The 15,354-nt window shown below is 35.6% G+C and overlaps 1 protein-coding gene across 1 annotated transcript in view; it reads left to right on the forward strand.

The window, feature by feature from the left end:
- NUP205 (nucleoporin 205) overlaps positions 1–15,354 on the forward strand; it is a 49,932-nt gene that overhangs the window by 17,656 nt on the left and 16,922 nt on the right. Inside the window, exons 12-25 of the mRNA XM_082074160.1 lie at positions 573–778; positions 1,866–2,048; positions 3,230–3,280; positions 3,866–4,075; positions 4,931–5,030; positions 6,637–6,774; positions 7,027–7,216; positions 8,284–8,404; positions 8,913–8,994; positions 9,405–9,569; positions 11,198–11,322; positions 12,270–12,384; positions 13,404–13,553; positions 14,556–14,630. Coding sequence (XP_081930286.1) covers positions 573–778; positions 1,866–2,048; positions 3,230–3,280; positions 3,866–4,075; positions 4,931–5,030; positions 6,637–6,774; positions 7,027–7,216; positions 8,284–8,404; positions 8,913–8,994; positions 9,405–9,569; positions 11,198–11,322; positions 12,270–12,384; positions 13,404–13,553; positions 14,556–14,630 — 1,911 coding nt within the window. The remainder of the gene's footprint in view (positions 1–572; positions 779–1,865; positions 2,049–3,229; positions 3,281–3,865; positions 4,076–4,930; positions 5,031–6,636; positions 6,775–7,026; positions 7,217–8,283; positions 8,405–8,912; positions 8,995–9,404; positions 9,570–11,197; positions 11,323–12,269; positions 12,385–13,403; positions 13,554–14,555; positions 14,631–15,354) is intronic.

Consider the following 15,354-nt stretch of genomic DNA (forward strand, 5'->3'; position numbering starts at 1 on the left):
ATTCAGTAATGCATTTTTTTTAAAAGCTGTGTCTTAACACCATAAGAGATGCAGAATATCAATACTGCTTATTGTAAAATCTAAAATGACTAATGTCTTAAAGTTAAGTTCTGTATTTTGCAAAAATAGTTATCTTTCCTGAGCTGACTTTTTCCACAAGCACTTTGTTCCATTAGAATTTTTTGATATGCATAATATGACAGCACTTTCTCAAAGTAAAAGATGCTAGTCCTGTGTTTTGCATTAATTTTGCATTGATCAAATTGGAAAAAAAAACAAATATACTTTGAACATATAAATAATGCTGCAAACATTCTGATTCATAAAGTGAAAAGCTTATTTGTACTGGCTTTTCATATTAACACCTTTCTGTCTCTATTAAAAACCAAAACCAAACAACCTAACAACAAAAAACCCTGAAGCAGAGACACTAATTTCAGAAACATTGCTGTACTTTGAACTTTATTTTTTCCTCTAGATAAGAAAGTTTTCTCTTTAAATTTTACTACCCTGCTTGTCACCCTGTGAAAGAGTAGAAGGAAAATCTTGTCACCTGCTTGTAATTTTTCTAGCGGAAAACATCCAAGGAGCAGGCGGCAGCCCTGTCTCCTGGGAGCACTTCTTCCACTCTTTGATGCTTTATCATGAGCACTTAAGGAAGGACTTGCCAAGTGCTGACAGTGTCCAGTACCGTCATCTGCCTCTCCGAGGAATCACACAGAAAGAACAGGATGGATTAATTGCCTTTTTACAGCTGACCACTGTTATAGTAAATTGGGTGAGTAACCTTTTATTTGGTTTTCTTTGTTCATACTTTTTTTTTTTCCTTGCAAAACTTCATTGTTCAGCTGTGAAGTTCACTTGACAGAAGAGGTATGTAGGGCAAATTTTCCTAGTAGTTGTTGTCATTTGATTAGTGAGCTTCAAAAGTATGGAAAGTGTCAGGAGTAACTATTATCACCAAACACTCAGACTGGGTGAAGCAGTAGGAGACGACACTTTGTCCTGTGTTTCTGGTGTTACTGATTTTCTTGCTTTCTTGACACTTCGGTGTCATGGAGATGTCTTTCAGAAAAAAGGACTACAGAGTAGGAAAGTTCTTTGCATTTAATTATGAGTTAGTTTGAAAAGGCAAAAATAATAGGTGAATTTAAAAGGAAATGGTAGAAATTTGGCAAGTAAAGTGATCTTTGGTGGTGATAATGGGACGTGCCTATGTGAGCTGTCATGTCAGCATTGGATAAGCATGGGGAAAAAGGAACCCTTAAAACCAGTATTTCTTGACATTATTGAACCGTGTCCTGTGGAGAAGTAAATTTGTTCTGAGGATGCAGGAAACTATCACTTGATGGGGCTGGAGGCTTATTCTTGTCCAGTGGTTCATCTGAGAGTCTCAAGTGAGTTTATGCTGGTGATGACCCTGCTCTTAGGCTTAAATTCACATAAGTTCCTAACAAATGTCCAAATGCGATTTAATTTCATAATAGAATTATTGGTAAAGTCCCTCTACCAGTGCTTGAAGAAGCTGTCTGGAGTGTAAATACTTAAAACTTATTTAAGACTAATTCCATGAATAAGTGTCTACTAAAAAAAGAAAATAGTTAAAAAAATTGCGTTGTAAGAAGCTTAAATTATGCACTTAATTTTTCTGTATGGATAGGCGCAATTTTAGTACTCATAAGGTGTTAAATTGGGCTTTTTTAATTAAAATGGTTTGATTTGGAATGGTCTGCTGTTCTTCTGATGTTTTCTATACCTTCAAGTACAAAGCAGTCATTGATACTGAACTGTGAATTATGGATTGTAAAACATGAAAAATCTGGAAAGTTATAATCTGCGATTTTGTTTTCTGTTGAACTCCATAGAGTGAGAATGCTCGCTTGGCTCTTTGTGAGCATCCTCAGTGGACACCAGTAGTGGTCATTCTGGGACTCCTGCAGTGCAGCATTCCTCCTATTTTGAAAGCGGAGCTATTAGAAACCCTTACTGCTTTTGGAAAATCTCCTGAAATCGCTGCTTCTCTCTGGCAGTCCCTGGAATATACACAGGTATTTTAGGATTTGCAGTGCTTAGAAATATAGCATCCCAATGTGTTGAAATTGTCAATGTATTTGAAATAGTAGTGCATTTCCTCCTAAATTTTCTTTTTGCCATGTTGAATGTTTTTTTTTTTTTTTTTTGACTTAGTTAACACAGTTCTTACTTTAAAATGATTTTGAAAATATCAGTATGGCTTTATGCCTCAGAGATCTCATTGGCTGCACTTATTTTTCATAAATACAGGTTTCCTAACAGACAGTCCCGTGTGTTCAGTATGTTTCTTCCTCAATGTATGTCATCAGTAATAAATACTCTTGCAGGTTACATTTTTTTTGTTGTTGTTTTGGGGTTTTTTTTGGTGGTGTTTTTCATGTGTGTTTGTCATATTCTTCCAGTGTGAGTGGTGCCCATAGAAAGAAGGAACTGGCTACAAAGCTCCACTTCAGGCATTGAACATTCAGAGGAAGTTAATTGTAATTCACAGGATATCATTGCCAACTTCCACATTTAGATGGCAAACGCCAGATACATATTAAAAGCCCAACCTTTTAAAAAAGTGTTTTTTCCCTTCTGTCTTGATTTCAGAGGAGAATTTTAAATATGAATCCTAAGGAAGTTGAATACCAAATGAAAATGCTCTCTGTATTGCAGTTCAAATCATAATGGAATGGGCTTATTCTATAGTGTATGTGCTATGGTTCAGACTAATTACTATTTTATTTGGAAGAACTTAAGGCATTTGAACTGCAACTGCTGATTTATTGTTAATAACTAATAAAAAGACCCTGGCGGTAGTGACATTAAATGCTCACAACCATTGCTTCCTAATTTATGATATTCCTTAAAATATACTGTTGTAAGAGATAACAAGGGAAACATCTTTCTACTAGCCAATATGAGACAAAAATCGTTAATATGAAAGTATTTCTGTTCTTTGTTTTGGTTAACAATAAAGATGATGCAGATCTCTGAGGATGTGAAGCTAGAAGCATACAAGCATACAACATATAATCCAGCCTTTCACACAGAAAAATCTTAGCTTTTTTACCTTTTAAGAGGATTTAGGAAATCTCTTCTTTCAGCTAAAAAGTGACACGCATGTTTTAGTCGCGATAGCAATTGTGTAGATGCACTTTGATTATGTGAAATGTAATGTTTACCTGTTCTAATTTCTCTTTCTGTTTTGAAGATATTACAAACTGTGAGAGGTCCAGGCCAGAGACAAGCAATTGGCATTGAGGTGAGGGTTTCTTTGTACCTGGGGCAGCCACTCTGACCATCTGCATATGAGTGGGGGAAACATTTGCAGAGGCTGCATCTGCTGCTGAGTCCATGCAATAGGTGCTGTCATTTCACTGCTGCTTAATTTACTCTCAGGCCTGCTTTTAATTTCTGGCAATTTCATCCATTTATGAATCTAGTCCAGCTTCATACCTAGTAACAGAGCAGGATCTAAACCTTCAAATTCCTTATGAGCACTTCTTATGAAAACTACTGTTTTTCTAAATTGGCCTCACTTTTTTTACATCTTACTACAGCTCACTTCACCTCTACTGAGAGTTGTAAAGAAAAGCAAAGTATGTAAACGTTGAGGCATATCTTGTAGTTGCTCAGAAGTGCATGAATGTGTATTGCTGAACTGAGACAGTTCTGTTGCTTCACTGCTTTTGCTTTGTGTGTGGTGTACTGTAGACAAAAATGCAGCAAAGTCAATTCACTGTAAAGTAATTAACAGATGATGCCCTTACGTTATTTGTTCTCACATGTTTCTTCCTCGCTGATATTATTTTTTTTCTGCTTCTGTTTTTGCTGTCTTCTTGGGAAGGTTGAACTGAATGAGATTGAGTCCCGATGTGAGGAATATCCTTTAACCCGTGCCTTCTGTCGACTCATCAGCGCGCTGGTGGAGAGTTCCTTCCCCTCTAACTTGGGAGCAGGTCTCCGCCCACCAGGCTTTGATCCCTATCTCCAGTTCCTCAGGGATGCCGTGTTTCTCCGATTTCGCACCAGAGCTTACCGGAGGGCTGCTGAAAAAGTAATTTTTGTTAGAAAATATACTTTTTTACTTAGGATGTAGTTAAAACGATTTGATACTGCTGATGTGGCTTAGATATGTTTGAAAAACTGCGCAAGTTTGATGCAGCATAGATAACCCGGAGCAGTTCATAGTGTTTTGATTCTGTGAACAGAATTTTCAATCAATTGGTCATCGGGATCTGTGATCTGCTTATCAGGAGTCTGTATGAAGTATGTTAAAAAACAAATAAAACCAACAACCACCACCAAACAAAAAATCCACAAACAAACAATCAGAAACAAATAATAACAACAAACCAAAATAAGTTTATGTTATTGCTAAATTTCAATTTACTATACAGGATTCTGCAACTCTACTACTTGGCTAATGTCTTCTGAACATCACATGCCCAAATCTACAAGTCAGATTTGTTATTTCCTCACTGTTGCTTCAGAGAGTATGTCTGACTAGCTGAACCAAAGAATCTCAGTTTCCTTGGTTATCTTTCTGGATGAGAGTGCATGCTAAACTGTATCCTGGAGGCTATTAATGATCTGTTCCTCGCCGTATAACTATTAAAGACTCTTTACTGCTTGTAATTCCAATATGCTAACGTGTATAATAGAGCCTAAAAGAGTCAATAAATCCGTTTTAGTGTTCCATTTTACTTCAGAAAGAAAGCTTGGCCTTCCAAATTATTTGATGTGTAAAATTATAAGTGTTGTTGGATAGTATTTCAGAATTAGATAGTCATGCCATAATTCCCATCCATCACTGCACTGCCTGTTGTATTCTTTGTCATCCTGGTCTTGTTGCTGCAGTATTGGTCTTATTCTATGTATGACTTTTCCTTCCTTTTGTGATTATCTATAGTGGGAAGTAGCTGAGGTAGTTCTGGAAGTGTTCTACAAATTGCTGCGGGACTATGAACCTCAACTTGAAGACTTTGTGGACCAATATGTGGATTTACAAGGTTAACTTGTTCATTTTTTCACTGACAAACAGAATCATAACTTGCTTTGCTCTATTGCTTCTATCTTGTGATCTTGTTTAATATTCCTAGTAAGTTGACAGAAAGCTAGAGCAAGGCTTAAAGATAGGAAGATGTTAAAAAATGTCCACATACGATCAGAAACTATGTTGCTGATTTAGTAGGGCTTCATGTACACTGCTTCCTACTTCCCTAGCTCTACTACTCTTGCGTTGCTGATTCAATTAAAGAGCACCATTTGACACTTAAAAACCACCTTTGTTTGGGGCTTCTTCCTCTGGCTTTCTTTGGTCTGTATCTAATTCACAGGGTTAATTTAAAGGTGTCAGCGTATTTGATATATTGTCTAATAATTAATATTAATTATTCAGAGCAGACAGTAGCAGTGGAATTATAATCTGAAGTAATTTAATTTTGGACAACTATTCTTTAAAAGGCCAAAGTAGGTGGCAGTTGCCTCATTATAAGAAATTTAAGGCTTATTTGGGCTGCAGAATTTTAAATATGAAGTTTCTTCTTAACCTTGAATGCCAGCCTGATGCCTATGGCTTTACTATAAGAACCATTTCCTAAGTGAACAACAACTTTAAGACATAGCTCTCCAGTGAGCTTGCCTCAGTCTGGGAGGCCTCTGTGCCCTGTACTTTCACAAACCGTTCTTGGCAGCTTAACTGGATTTAGGAATTTCTGCAAGCTCCTTCCAACTCTCAACCAGTCCTTCAGCTTGTGTGATTGTTTGCAGTTTACAGGATATATTGGAGAAATTAGTTAAACCCCATCTTTTTGATTAGATCCATTTCTTGAGCTGATGCCGTGTGTGGCTCTGCAGCGGTATGGACTGTCTGGCTTGTTAGGGGCTGCACAGACACGAAACAAATGGATGGAGAACTGGGATTGTTTAAGCTGATGCCAAAAGAAACTGCACTCTCATTCTCACTTGCATATTAAAAAAGATTCTTACTGCTCTCCTGCTTTTATTCACCATAGTTTACTAGGAGACTAAGTAAACCAGAAACATTACTCTTGACTTTTATTTTATAAGTGTCTTTGAGTTTTAGGTTAGTAGTTTTATTTTTGCAATACATGGTTGCAGTATCTGTACCCTATGAGCATCAGGGGTTCAGTGAGCCTTCTTAGCTTTCATTTCTGGAAGTGCTTTTTCCTTCATCCAAGGTCTTCATGCAGGTTTGTGGGGCATGTAAACTTTTTCTAGTTACTTCTCAGTCTTGCAAAAACTATGAAATGTATCTCCAATGGGGTATCAAGTCCTTGTATTGATTTGAATCCAAGGTCAGATCCACTTAGGGAAAGTCTAACTGGTTAAAGTTGAAATTGTGTTCTTAGATATTGAAAAGTAATGGTAATTGCCATTACTACTCTTCCCAAACTTCTAAAATTGCCGAAATGGCTTATGTGTAAAGAAAACCACTGAAGAGTTTGTATGCCGTATGTTTCATCTATTTAAATGTTGCTTACAACAAGGACTGTTATGTTTTGTAGCTCAGGCAAGCTTGAGTCATGGAAGTCTTTTCTATTAGATGTTTTTTTTTTCCCCCCTCTTTTTTTTTTTTTTTTCTCCTCTCTTTAGGAGAAGAAATAATAGCATATAAACCACCTGGATTTAATTTGATGTATCATCTACTGAATGAGTCCCCAATGCTGGAACTGTCCCTTAGTTTGCTAGAAGAAGGGGTTAAGCAGCTTGATACTTATGCTCCATTTCCAGGTATGTGCCTAGAATTAAATTTTTCATATGAAATTAAAATGCATACTAAGAATATAAAGCTGATATTGCAGATGTTCAACTTGGTCTTGTTTCTCTTGCATATTAAAATTGTGTTTTGGGAGAATTTTCCTGGTAGTAAACAGCTGACAAGCTCTTTCTTGGTGCAGGGCTTGATGAATGAAGTTTACAAATGTAGTCTGTTTAACTGCTCCTTTGTTTTTCTTATGATTTTTCATTGTTTGTACACTGCAGGGAAGAAGCATTTAGAGAAAGCTGTACAGTATTGCCTTGCACTTCTAAACTTAACCCTACAGAAAGAGAATCTTTTTATGGATCTGTTGCGAGAGAGCCACCTTTCCCTTATTGTCACACCACTGGAACAGCTGCTTCAAGGAATCAATCCTCGCACTAAAAAGGCAGATCATGTGGTGAATATCGCCAGGTATGTGCAAAGTACAGAGAAAGGAGCAGTTTTGGAGGCACAGAAGTGTTTGGATCCTGGTTCTTTGATAAGTTTTACTAGCCAACATTTCTCTTTGCACACAGCATCTCTGAAATTTTTTCTTGGTGGGAGAAAGCGTCTTCACAGGTGGTAGGATCTGTGTGTTGTCTAGTCCAAGACTGGGATCCGTGTTTATAATTTTTCTTTCTGAATTCTTTTTCCCTCGTGATTTCTTCCTGTTTGCCTTACGTGCAGTGATTCCTTTGCATATGATTTTCAGTTTGCCCCAGACTTTGGTTTTCATACGGTGGGAGAGTTTACTTGCTATTGGACAAAAAAATGTTTTACAGTATTGTCCATTAGTTACTATATTAAAAGTATCAGGCTAGTAATCTGAACGTCCATTTCAAATGTGAAACTTTAGGATTTCCATATCCCACTGACACCTTCTGTTACTGTTTGTTTTTTTAGAGTAACTTTACAGGTGAATAGCAGAATTGAGTACGTAAAAAAAGCAGTGATATTCTGACATAGAATGTAACAAAAAATGGAACTATTTCTATATACCTATTTTTGTATTTCATTCATGTTACTTTTTCATCTAACAATAGTTGACAAAGAGTTTTTAAAAAGCATGCCTTTTAAGATGCTCTTACATTTTTTTAATCTCCTATTTTTGGTACATGCAGTAGTTGATTGTTGGCTAGTTTTGATCTTCAGTGACACTCATTTCTGCATGATCTGAAGGTATTTTCTCCATGTTTCTTGTGTGAGCCTGTGACCAGTTGTTTCAACTTAATCCTGCAGTGGTTTAGGTAGATTTTGGATAAAAAGATAGGTAAAAATTGCAGGAGAGATTGTTATCCCTGCTCAGCCGACTACTCTCCTTTCGATTTAAGTGTGTTAAGTACTTTATGTAGAGTGAAATTGTTTGTAGCTTCAACGTTTTATTTACTTTGATTTGTAAGTCTTTTAGTTCTAAATGTTTAATTTCTCATCTGTGTATTACCATCTTGAGATAGTAGAATTCTCAACAATTGCCTTACAATGATCTTGTATTTTTGAAGGTATCTTTATCATGGAAACAGCAATCCTGAACTGGCTTTTGAAAGTGCCAAGATTTTGTGCTGTATTTCTTATAATTCCAACATCCAGATGAAGCTAGTTGGTGATTTCACACATGATCAGGTAAGTGCCAGTTTCTTTGGAATTGGAAAGAGAAACTGGTAGAGAAATACTGGTGCTCCATAATGTTACTTTAACGGATAGGTTTCTAGATCCAAGTACATTACAACTATATTTTGTCTTACATCTACCTACCTCTAAAAAAGTCTTTTACTGTGGCGTTGTGAAAAGCAACTACTTGATTAATTGAAGAAAAAAAAAGTTATTTAATATTTGCAAGAAGGAAAAGGACAATATTCTCTGAGATACTTAGACTTCTTGGCTTTATATTCTTCAACCTGTGAGGATAATTTAGTATAGATAACAGCAGTAGATTTTTTTTTTTTCTGTTCAGTGGCTAATTACTAACCTATGCTTGGAACAGCTACAACTCTTAACTCTTGTCTATTAACTGGGTTATATAATTTTTGTCTAGAACTTCTGTCAACTTATATGGAGGGAATGATGAAATATATTGTTTTTAACACTCTCAAAATCCTTTTTATTTCCATTCTTCCATTGTTGAATATAGAGTATTAGCCAAAAGCTGATGGCTGGATTTGTGGAATGTTTGGACAATGAAGATGCAGAAGAATTAATTAATCCAGATGAGGGTATGTAAAAGGCTTCTTAAAAATGGCCTGCACTGTTGTCTTTTGCGTAGAATGGAAATAATCCAAGACATGAAGAAAGTGCTTTTAAGTTAGAAAACCCTTTTCCTTGTAGTATTTTCTGTAGGACTGGACATTTAACAGAATGGAAAGCACCAAGTTAAGATATGTCCAGGGTATGATGACATAACTACAAACAGTGTCTCTTTTCAGAATACAAGTATTTGACATTGCTCTGGATGTATTATTTAGAGCTGTATTAATAATAATTTAAAATTTTGGTCTTGTATCCCTCTGTACTAATATAAGTTGATGCATTAGCTTTCTTGTATTCAACTTGAAGGTTCTGGGGATTATTTCATTGAATGGATTTCTTCACTTCATCATTTACCCATTTTTTTTTTTCTGTCAAGAGCTGGAGCCTGAAAAGAAGCGAGCACGAATCCATCATGAAACAAGGATCCATATTCTGAATCTCCTTATCACCTCTCTTGAGTGTAGCCCTCCCAGCCTTGCTCTCTATCTCTTGGGTTATGAACTAAAGAAACCCGTCAGCACCACAAATCTACAAGATCCCGGTATGAAGAGGAAAAGTGGATCTGGCATTTGATCCGTTCTGTTACCAACACTGAGAATACTTATTGGAAGATTCATGGGGAGAAGCAGTTCCTTTTAATGTTAAGAATAAGACAGCAGGCCTTGTTCTAATCCCTAAAAGCTAAATTTAAAGATGTGTTGATACCCAAGTGCTACACTTAAACAGCTTCAGGATTTGCTCCTTTGTTTATGTTGAGTTTTGGAAGAGACTTAAAATTAGAGTTGTGGGAAAAAAATATAATTTAGAAGTGAAACATTAATTTATTTAGTATTTTGTACAGCGTGGTTGTGTCCACAGTACAAAGAAATTGATTTGATCAACCAAGAAGTACCTACACATGACAACATGGGAATCAACAAAGTAGATTGTCTCTTTGAACTAGTTATACTACTTGACTACTATCCTGTCCCTCCTCAAGATCCTGTTTTGAAATTAATTATAGGAAAGAAAATGCATATTTGTATGAACATATTTGAACAAACACTTGATTTTAGTTATTTAGAAAATTTCTCTATCTTTACGTTTTTATTGGATACTGCATCCCAGCAGTTTTTAATCTTTTGTAGTTCTAAATGAAAGGTAGACAGAGCTTGAATTTTATTTGGGGAAAAAATAAAAAAAAGGAATCTAAAAGTTATTTGATATATCAGAAAGATTTTAAAAAAAAAGGTGCCAACCTGTTTTTTACATCTGCAAAGTAGCTTACAATTGCAGACCATGTTTTGGATATTTTGAAATTCCACAGTTATAGAATATAGGTGACTGAACTGCAGCCTCACAATTTTACAGGTTACCATACATTAGGTCAGCGATAGGAGACTTTGTCTCAAAGCCATGAGAGAGCCTTGCACACTTCCGAATCATCTCATTAATAATGTGACGAAATAATGACCATCAGCCATTTGCCAAGAGATAATAATTTCCTACTAAAGCATCAATTATACATATCTGAGCACATAAGATTATTTCCCCTGTAAGAACTGCAGTTATTGATGCCTTTACTGTTTCAGGACCTGTTTCTGAGTTGTTTAAAGAATTAATTGGCTAAAGGAAGAATGCAAAAATACAGGATTTTGACTTCAATATTAAAATCTCTTGCCCTTTCACCTTGGTTTCAGGGTCTGGTGCTTTTAGGAGCATTAGTCATAAAATGGCTGTAATTGTAAAATAAAGGCAGGAATTTAAAGCTCTTCTTTGAAATTGTTTAATGAGTATTCAGTTCAAGTTTAAGAGCAAGAATTTGGATTTTCATTTGTTTCATGCAGAATACTACAGAATCAGTTGATTTTTTTTTTTTTTAATAAAGCTGATGAACAAGGTCTTAAATAAGTTTTGATTGCATAATTTATCCTCTTTCACCAGCACCTCAAAAGCCTACAGACTAATTATAAATGTTTCATTAGATTTTTGCTGAAACACAGTTCCATCTTTTATTATAATTAACAGAGAAAACTTTGCCAGGTATTTTTTTCTGCCACTCTGTGGAGCAGTATAGTCCAGCACAAAGTATCTCAGCAATTTAGTTTCTGTAATTCTGTGTGCTAACCTATACTTGATATGGAGGCAAGTAAGATCAAGAATATTAAGAAACTGTTTTTGTATTTTAAGGTGTCTTGGGTTGCCCACGGACTTGCCTTCATGCTATTTTGAACATACTGGAGAAGGGTACCGAAACAAGGAGTGGTCCTACAGCAGTTCAGGAATCTCCTCATCTTGCAGAACTCTGTTATCAGGTATTCAGTGTATTTTCTGTTGGCATATACTGAAAGTAGGCTCTAAATAAAATTATCTACTTCTTGGTTGGTTAACATAGATGGTTGATGATTTTGGTAACGGTTTCATTTTTAAAACGCAACTGTCAGGTTTTTATATGCATTGAACTCTTTCTAGTCTACCTTTTTCTGTATGAAAAAGTGTTATCTTGTAGCAACAAACGAAAGCATCTGCGCTCATGTCAGAATTTGGAATTGGGATAAACTTTAAAACTGATGCGCTGAGTATTTGTGGTGAGCTTTTGAATCTGTTGTGACTATATGCGTCTTTTTTTTTTTTTTTTTTTTTTTTTAAATTTTGGAACTGCAGTTTGCCAGCAAGTAAAATAACATAATCCCAAATAAGCCAGCAAAATTATCTGCTTTCTTCTGTAGCAGTGACAGAATATGTATGTCTGAGGGAGTGAGATGGGGAAGACAGCTGAATTAGGTGTATGTGCAAGGTAACTGATATTTGGCCTTAAAACATATAATCATCTGATTACACAGCTGTATCATGTTGAAAATCTGTGAAGTCTAGCAAGGATTTTAAAGATTATTGGAAGTGAAAGAGGCCATACTGTAGAAGGAGGAGAAAAAATATTACTTTCCCTGTGTTGGTGAACCTGGATGCTGAAAAAGATGCTCCTTTTTAAGCAAGCTAAACAAACAGAAAGGCTTATGTAGTGTCATGATGAGGACAAACAGCCATTGGAATCATCCATGTGGTGGTAGTTGGTAGTCCTTAAATGTCATGTGTCTGTAATAATTAATATGTTCAGCTTTGGAGTAAGCTGATGGAAAACTTAATGTAAATACAGGTAATATTGTTTGAGCAGTAAGACATTGTTAGGCATCTTTCGATTTGGTGGTTGGTTTGTTTTTAAAATAACTTCCATAAATGCGTATCTACTCGTTTTGATTATCAGGTGATCTATCAGTTGTGTGCCTGCTCTGAAACGTCAGGTCCAACTATGAGGTATCTGAGGACCAGTCAAGATTTCTTATTCACTCAGCTGCAGTACTTGCCATTTTCTATCAAAGGTAATTTTTATGCTAGGATAAGTTTGTGCATGCTTGAAGTTCAATGCATCTTTTGACTCCCTAGGAATCATGGAAGAAACAGAGGTAGCATTATTAAACTGAATTAATTACTGCCTCTGCTAACCTTTTAGTTCTGCAAAGATGGAACTCTGCCTGTTTAGGAAGTTATTAGAGCTGTACTTTTGTAGAAGAATGTTAGTTTTGGAGTGCATCAAGTTTCCAGAAGCAAGTCCTAATCTCTATTTTAATTATCATGGTAGTTTTGTTAAGTTATGTTACAGAAAAAGTTATATTTTTGAAAATTAAGAATGCTATGAGAAACTGAGGGACTAGAAGGCTGGTGGTTGTAACCATCTGTATCTTCTCTTCCTTTGAATACAGAATTTTTATTTGGTGATAGCAGTAATTTTTAATTTAATAGATGTGTTTTTAATGTTTCAGGCCAATATTTCGCAGGTGTCTTAAACTGAATAAATGTACTTATTCACTTTATTAGATGCTTGACCACTAGTCCTTTGTTAAATGATAATGAATGTAGCATTCAAATACATGTATCCAGTATGGGTAAAGCACTTTAGATGATTCTTATTTAACTTAAGAATCTAAATTAGATGAGTATAGAATATGAAGATTCTTAGAGACCCACATTCAAGCCTTATCAACTTTGTTTAAAATTTTCATTCATTTGGGGTAAGTGATTATTTTAACTGAAATTATAACTGACCCTATGTGCTCATGAAGCACTGCATTCTCCACAGTGACTGTTAGTACAGGTTATATCCAGATTTTTTGTGTATACTCTTAATGGGATATATATGTATGGCTTGTTTTCACAATAACCACATGTTCATTTAATGGCTTTTGTCAGATCTCGCAGCCCTGTTGTCTCGTAAACAAATGGTGAGCAGATAATAAGTAATGACATCCTCTAAAAGCTTTCCCAAATGAAAAATGCTTTCCTTGGAGTAAGTAATTTTATTTATATTGAATTTTATAATTGTTTCCTTATCCCCACCCAGAACACGAGATTTCAACACTGAACCAAATGTCTTGGCTGATGAAAACTGCAGCTATAGAAATGCGAGTGACATCGCTGAACCGCCAGCGCTCCCACACGCAGAGGCTGCTTCATCTGCTGCTTGATGACATGCCTGTGAAACCATACTTGGGTAAGAGGAATTTGTTGTGAGGGTAAATAGGCTTGAATAATATGAGAGACTTGATTTGAATTCTTCTCTGTGAGCTTGTGACAGTTCAATTTGTGATTGCCACTGGAGATTTGGGAAGAAATATTATGGTGGTTGTAGACTCCAAAGTGAAAGAAATCAGGGTATTTTTTGTTCATTGCTGCTTTGTCTGTGTTATGTTTTTGAAACATCCCAGTGTATACACTGATATAAAAAATAAACAGTTTGTGGAATAGGAGAGGGGAATATAATAATTAAAATTATAAAACAGTTTGAGATGCTATCCAGAATTGTTACCATGTAGGGAAGGTGGAGGGTCATCCTTGGTAAACAGTTTTAGACAAGGTTTTCTCAGTCTTAACTTCTGTCTGACATGCATTTTCAACCCTATCTCACAGAAGTAAGTAGCTATGGGCCAATTTGACTTTTGATATAACAACAACACAAAATTCTATTTTATCCGAATGTGACATAAAATGCAATGTTAAATAAAAAGGCAAGATTTCAGAGTTTCAGAACAGAGTAGAAGCAAATCAAGGGAAATGGGAACAGGTGGCAATAAAACTCTTTACATGAAGAAAATAAACAGAATAACTGGAAGATATCATAATGGCGTGAGGCATTGTGGTGTTTCCTGTCACTTTTATATGTCTGAACACTATCTCTTCATCCTTGTGGGAGTGCAGGAAATTATGTCTAGATACCATAATCATTTTACAGTGTTCATCCAGCTGCATTATTTATACTGGACAGTGGGGTGTCTTTTTTAGGCATTTCTAGTACTGTCTAGCCCATAGTTGGTAACGGGCTAGCTTCTGAGAGATAGGTATTATGTTCATTTTATTAGCAGTCAAGGCTGTACTTGTCTTGGAAGACTTTCACATGAAAGGCATGTTAGTGTGTCCTCTTTCAGGATTAATAAAGTAGGTAATTTTTTATTAGATTTTAAAAAAAATAATTTATTTATTATTTCATTACCTTCAGCTGATGGTGAAGGAGGGTTAGAAGATGAAAGTCGATCAGTCAGTGGGTTTCTCCACTTTGATACTGCTTCCAAAGGTAAGCATTATGGCTGTTGATTATTTCTCAGTAAAATTTTTCTGATCCTGAATGGGGGGAGGGCTGCTTCCAGAAAGGGCACTTTGAAAAAGAAAATAATTGACTGTCTAAACATCAGCAGTACGTGGAACAATTTTATTTAGTGTCGGAAAAAGGAATTTTAGAACCTTGGCATAGATGGTTGCAGTGAGTGGAAAATGTTGGACTGGAAAGGAAGTTAGAAGAGTCTGTGTTATGTGTCTGTGAAGGGTGGAATGGGAGGGTGTCAGTCTATAAATTTGTGCCTAACAGTAAAAACAGTGAGACTGTTACTAAGGCTGAATATATTAGTATTTTCATGGGAAAGAATAATAAAACCCAAGTAACTTCAGATTCCTTCCAGTGATTCTAATTCTTAACAAAAGACTGCATGGTTCTCATTGAAATCCAGCCTGCTTTTATTTAGGAGAAAAAATCAGAATCTTGTATTTGTAAATATTGAGTTACATGCATTCATAACAGGAGAACAATACAGTATAACACAAATTATGAACTTAAGGCTCTAGAAAATGTTTTTAATCCTCTTACATAGATTGGTAGTGTTTTCTGAAGATTTAATGTTTTCTTTTGAAACTTTACACATGAAGATTTGGATTTAGAAAGGTAAATTAGGCTCCTATTATCATTTTTTTGTTGTTGTTGTTTTCCCCTTGATATTTCTGAATACAGTTTGAATTGATTTACA

This window comes from Streptopelia decaocto, assembly GCF_964273445.1.
Source record: "Streptopelia decaocto genome assembly, chromosome: 1".
In the NCBI taxonomy this organism is placed as follows: Eukaryota; Metazoa; Chordata; class Aves; order Columbiformes; family Columbidae; genus Streptopelia; species Streptopelia decaocto.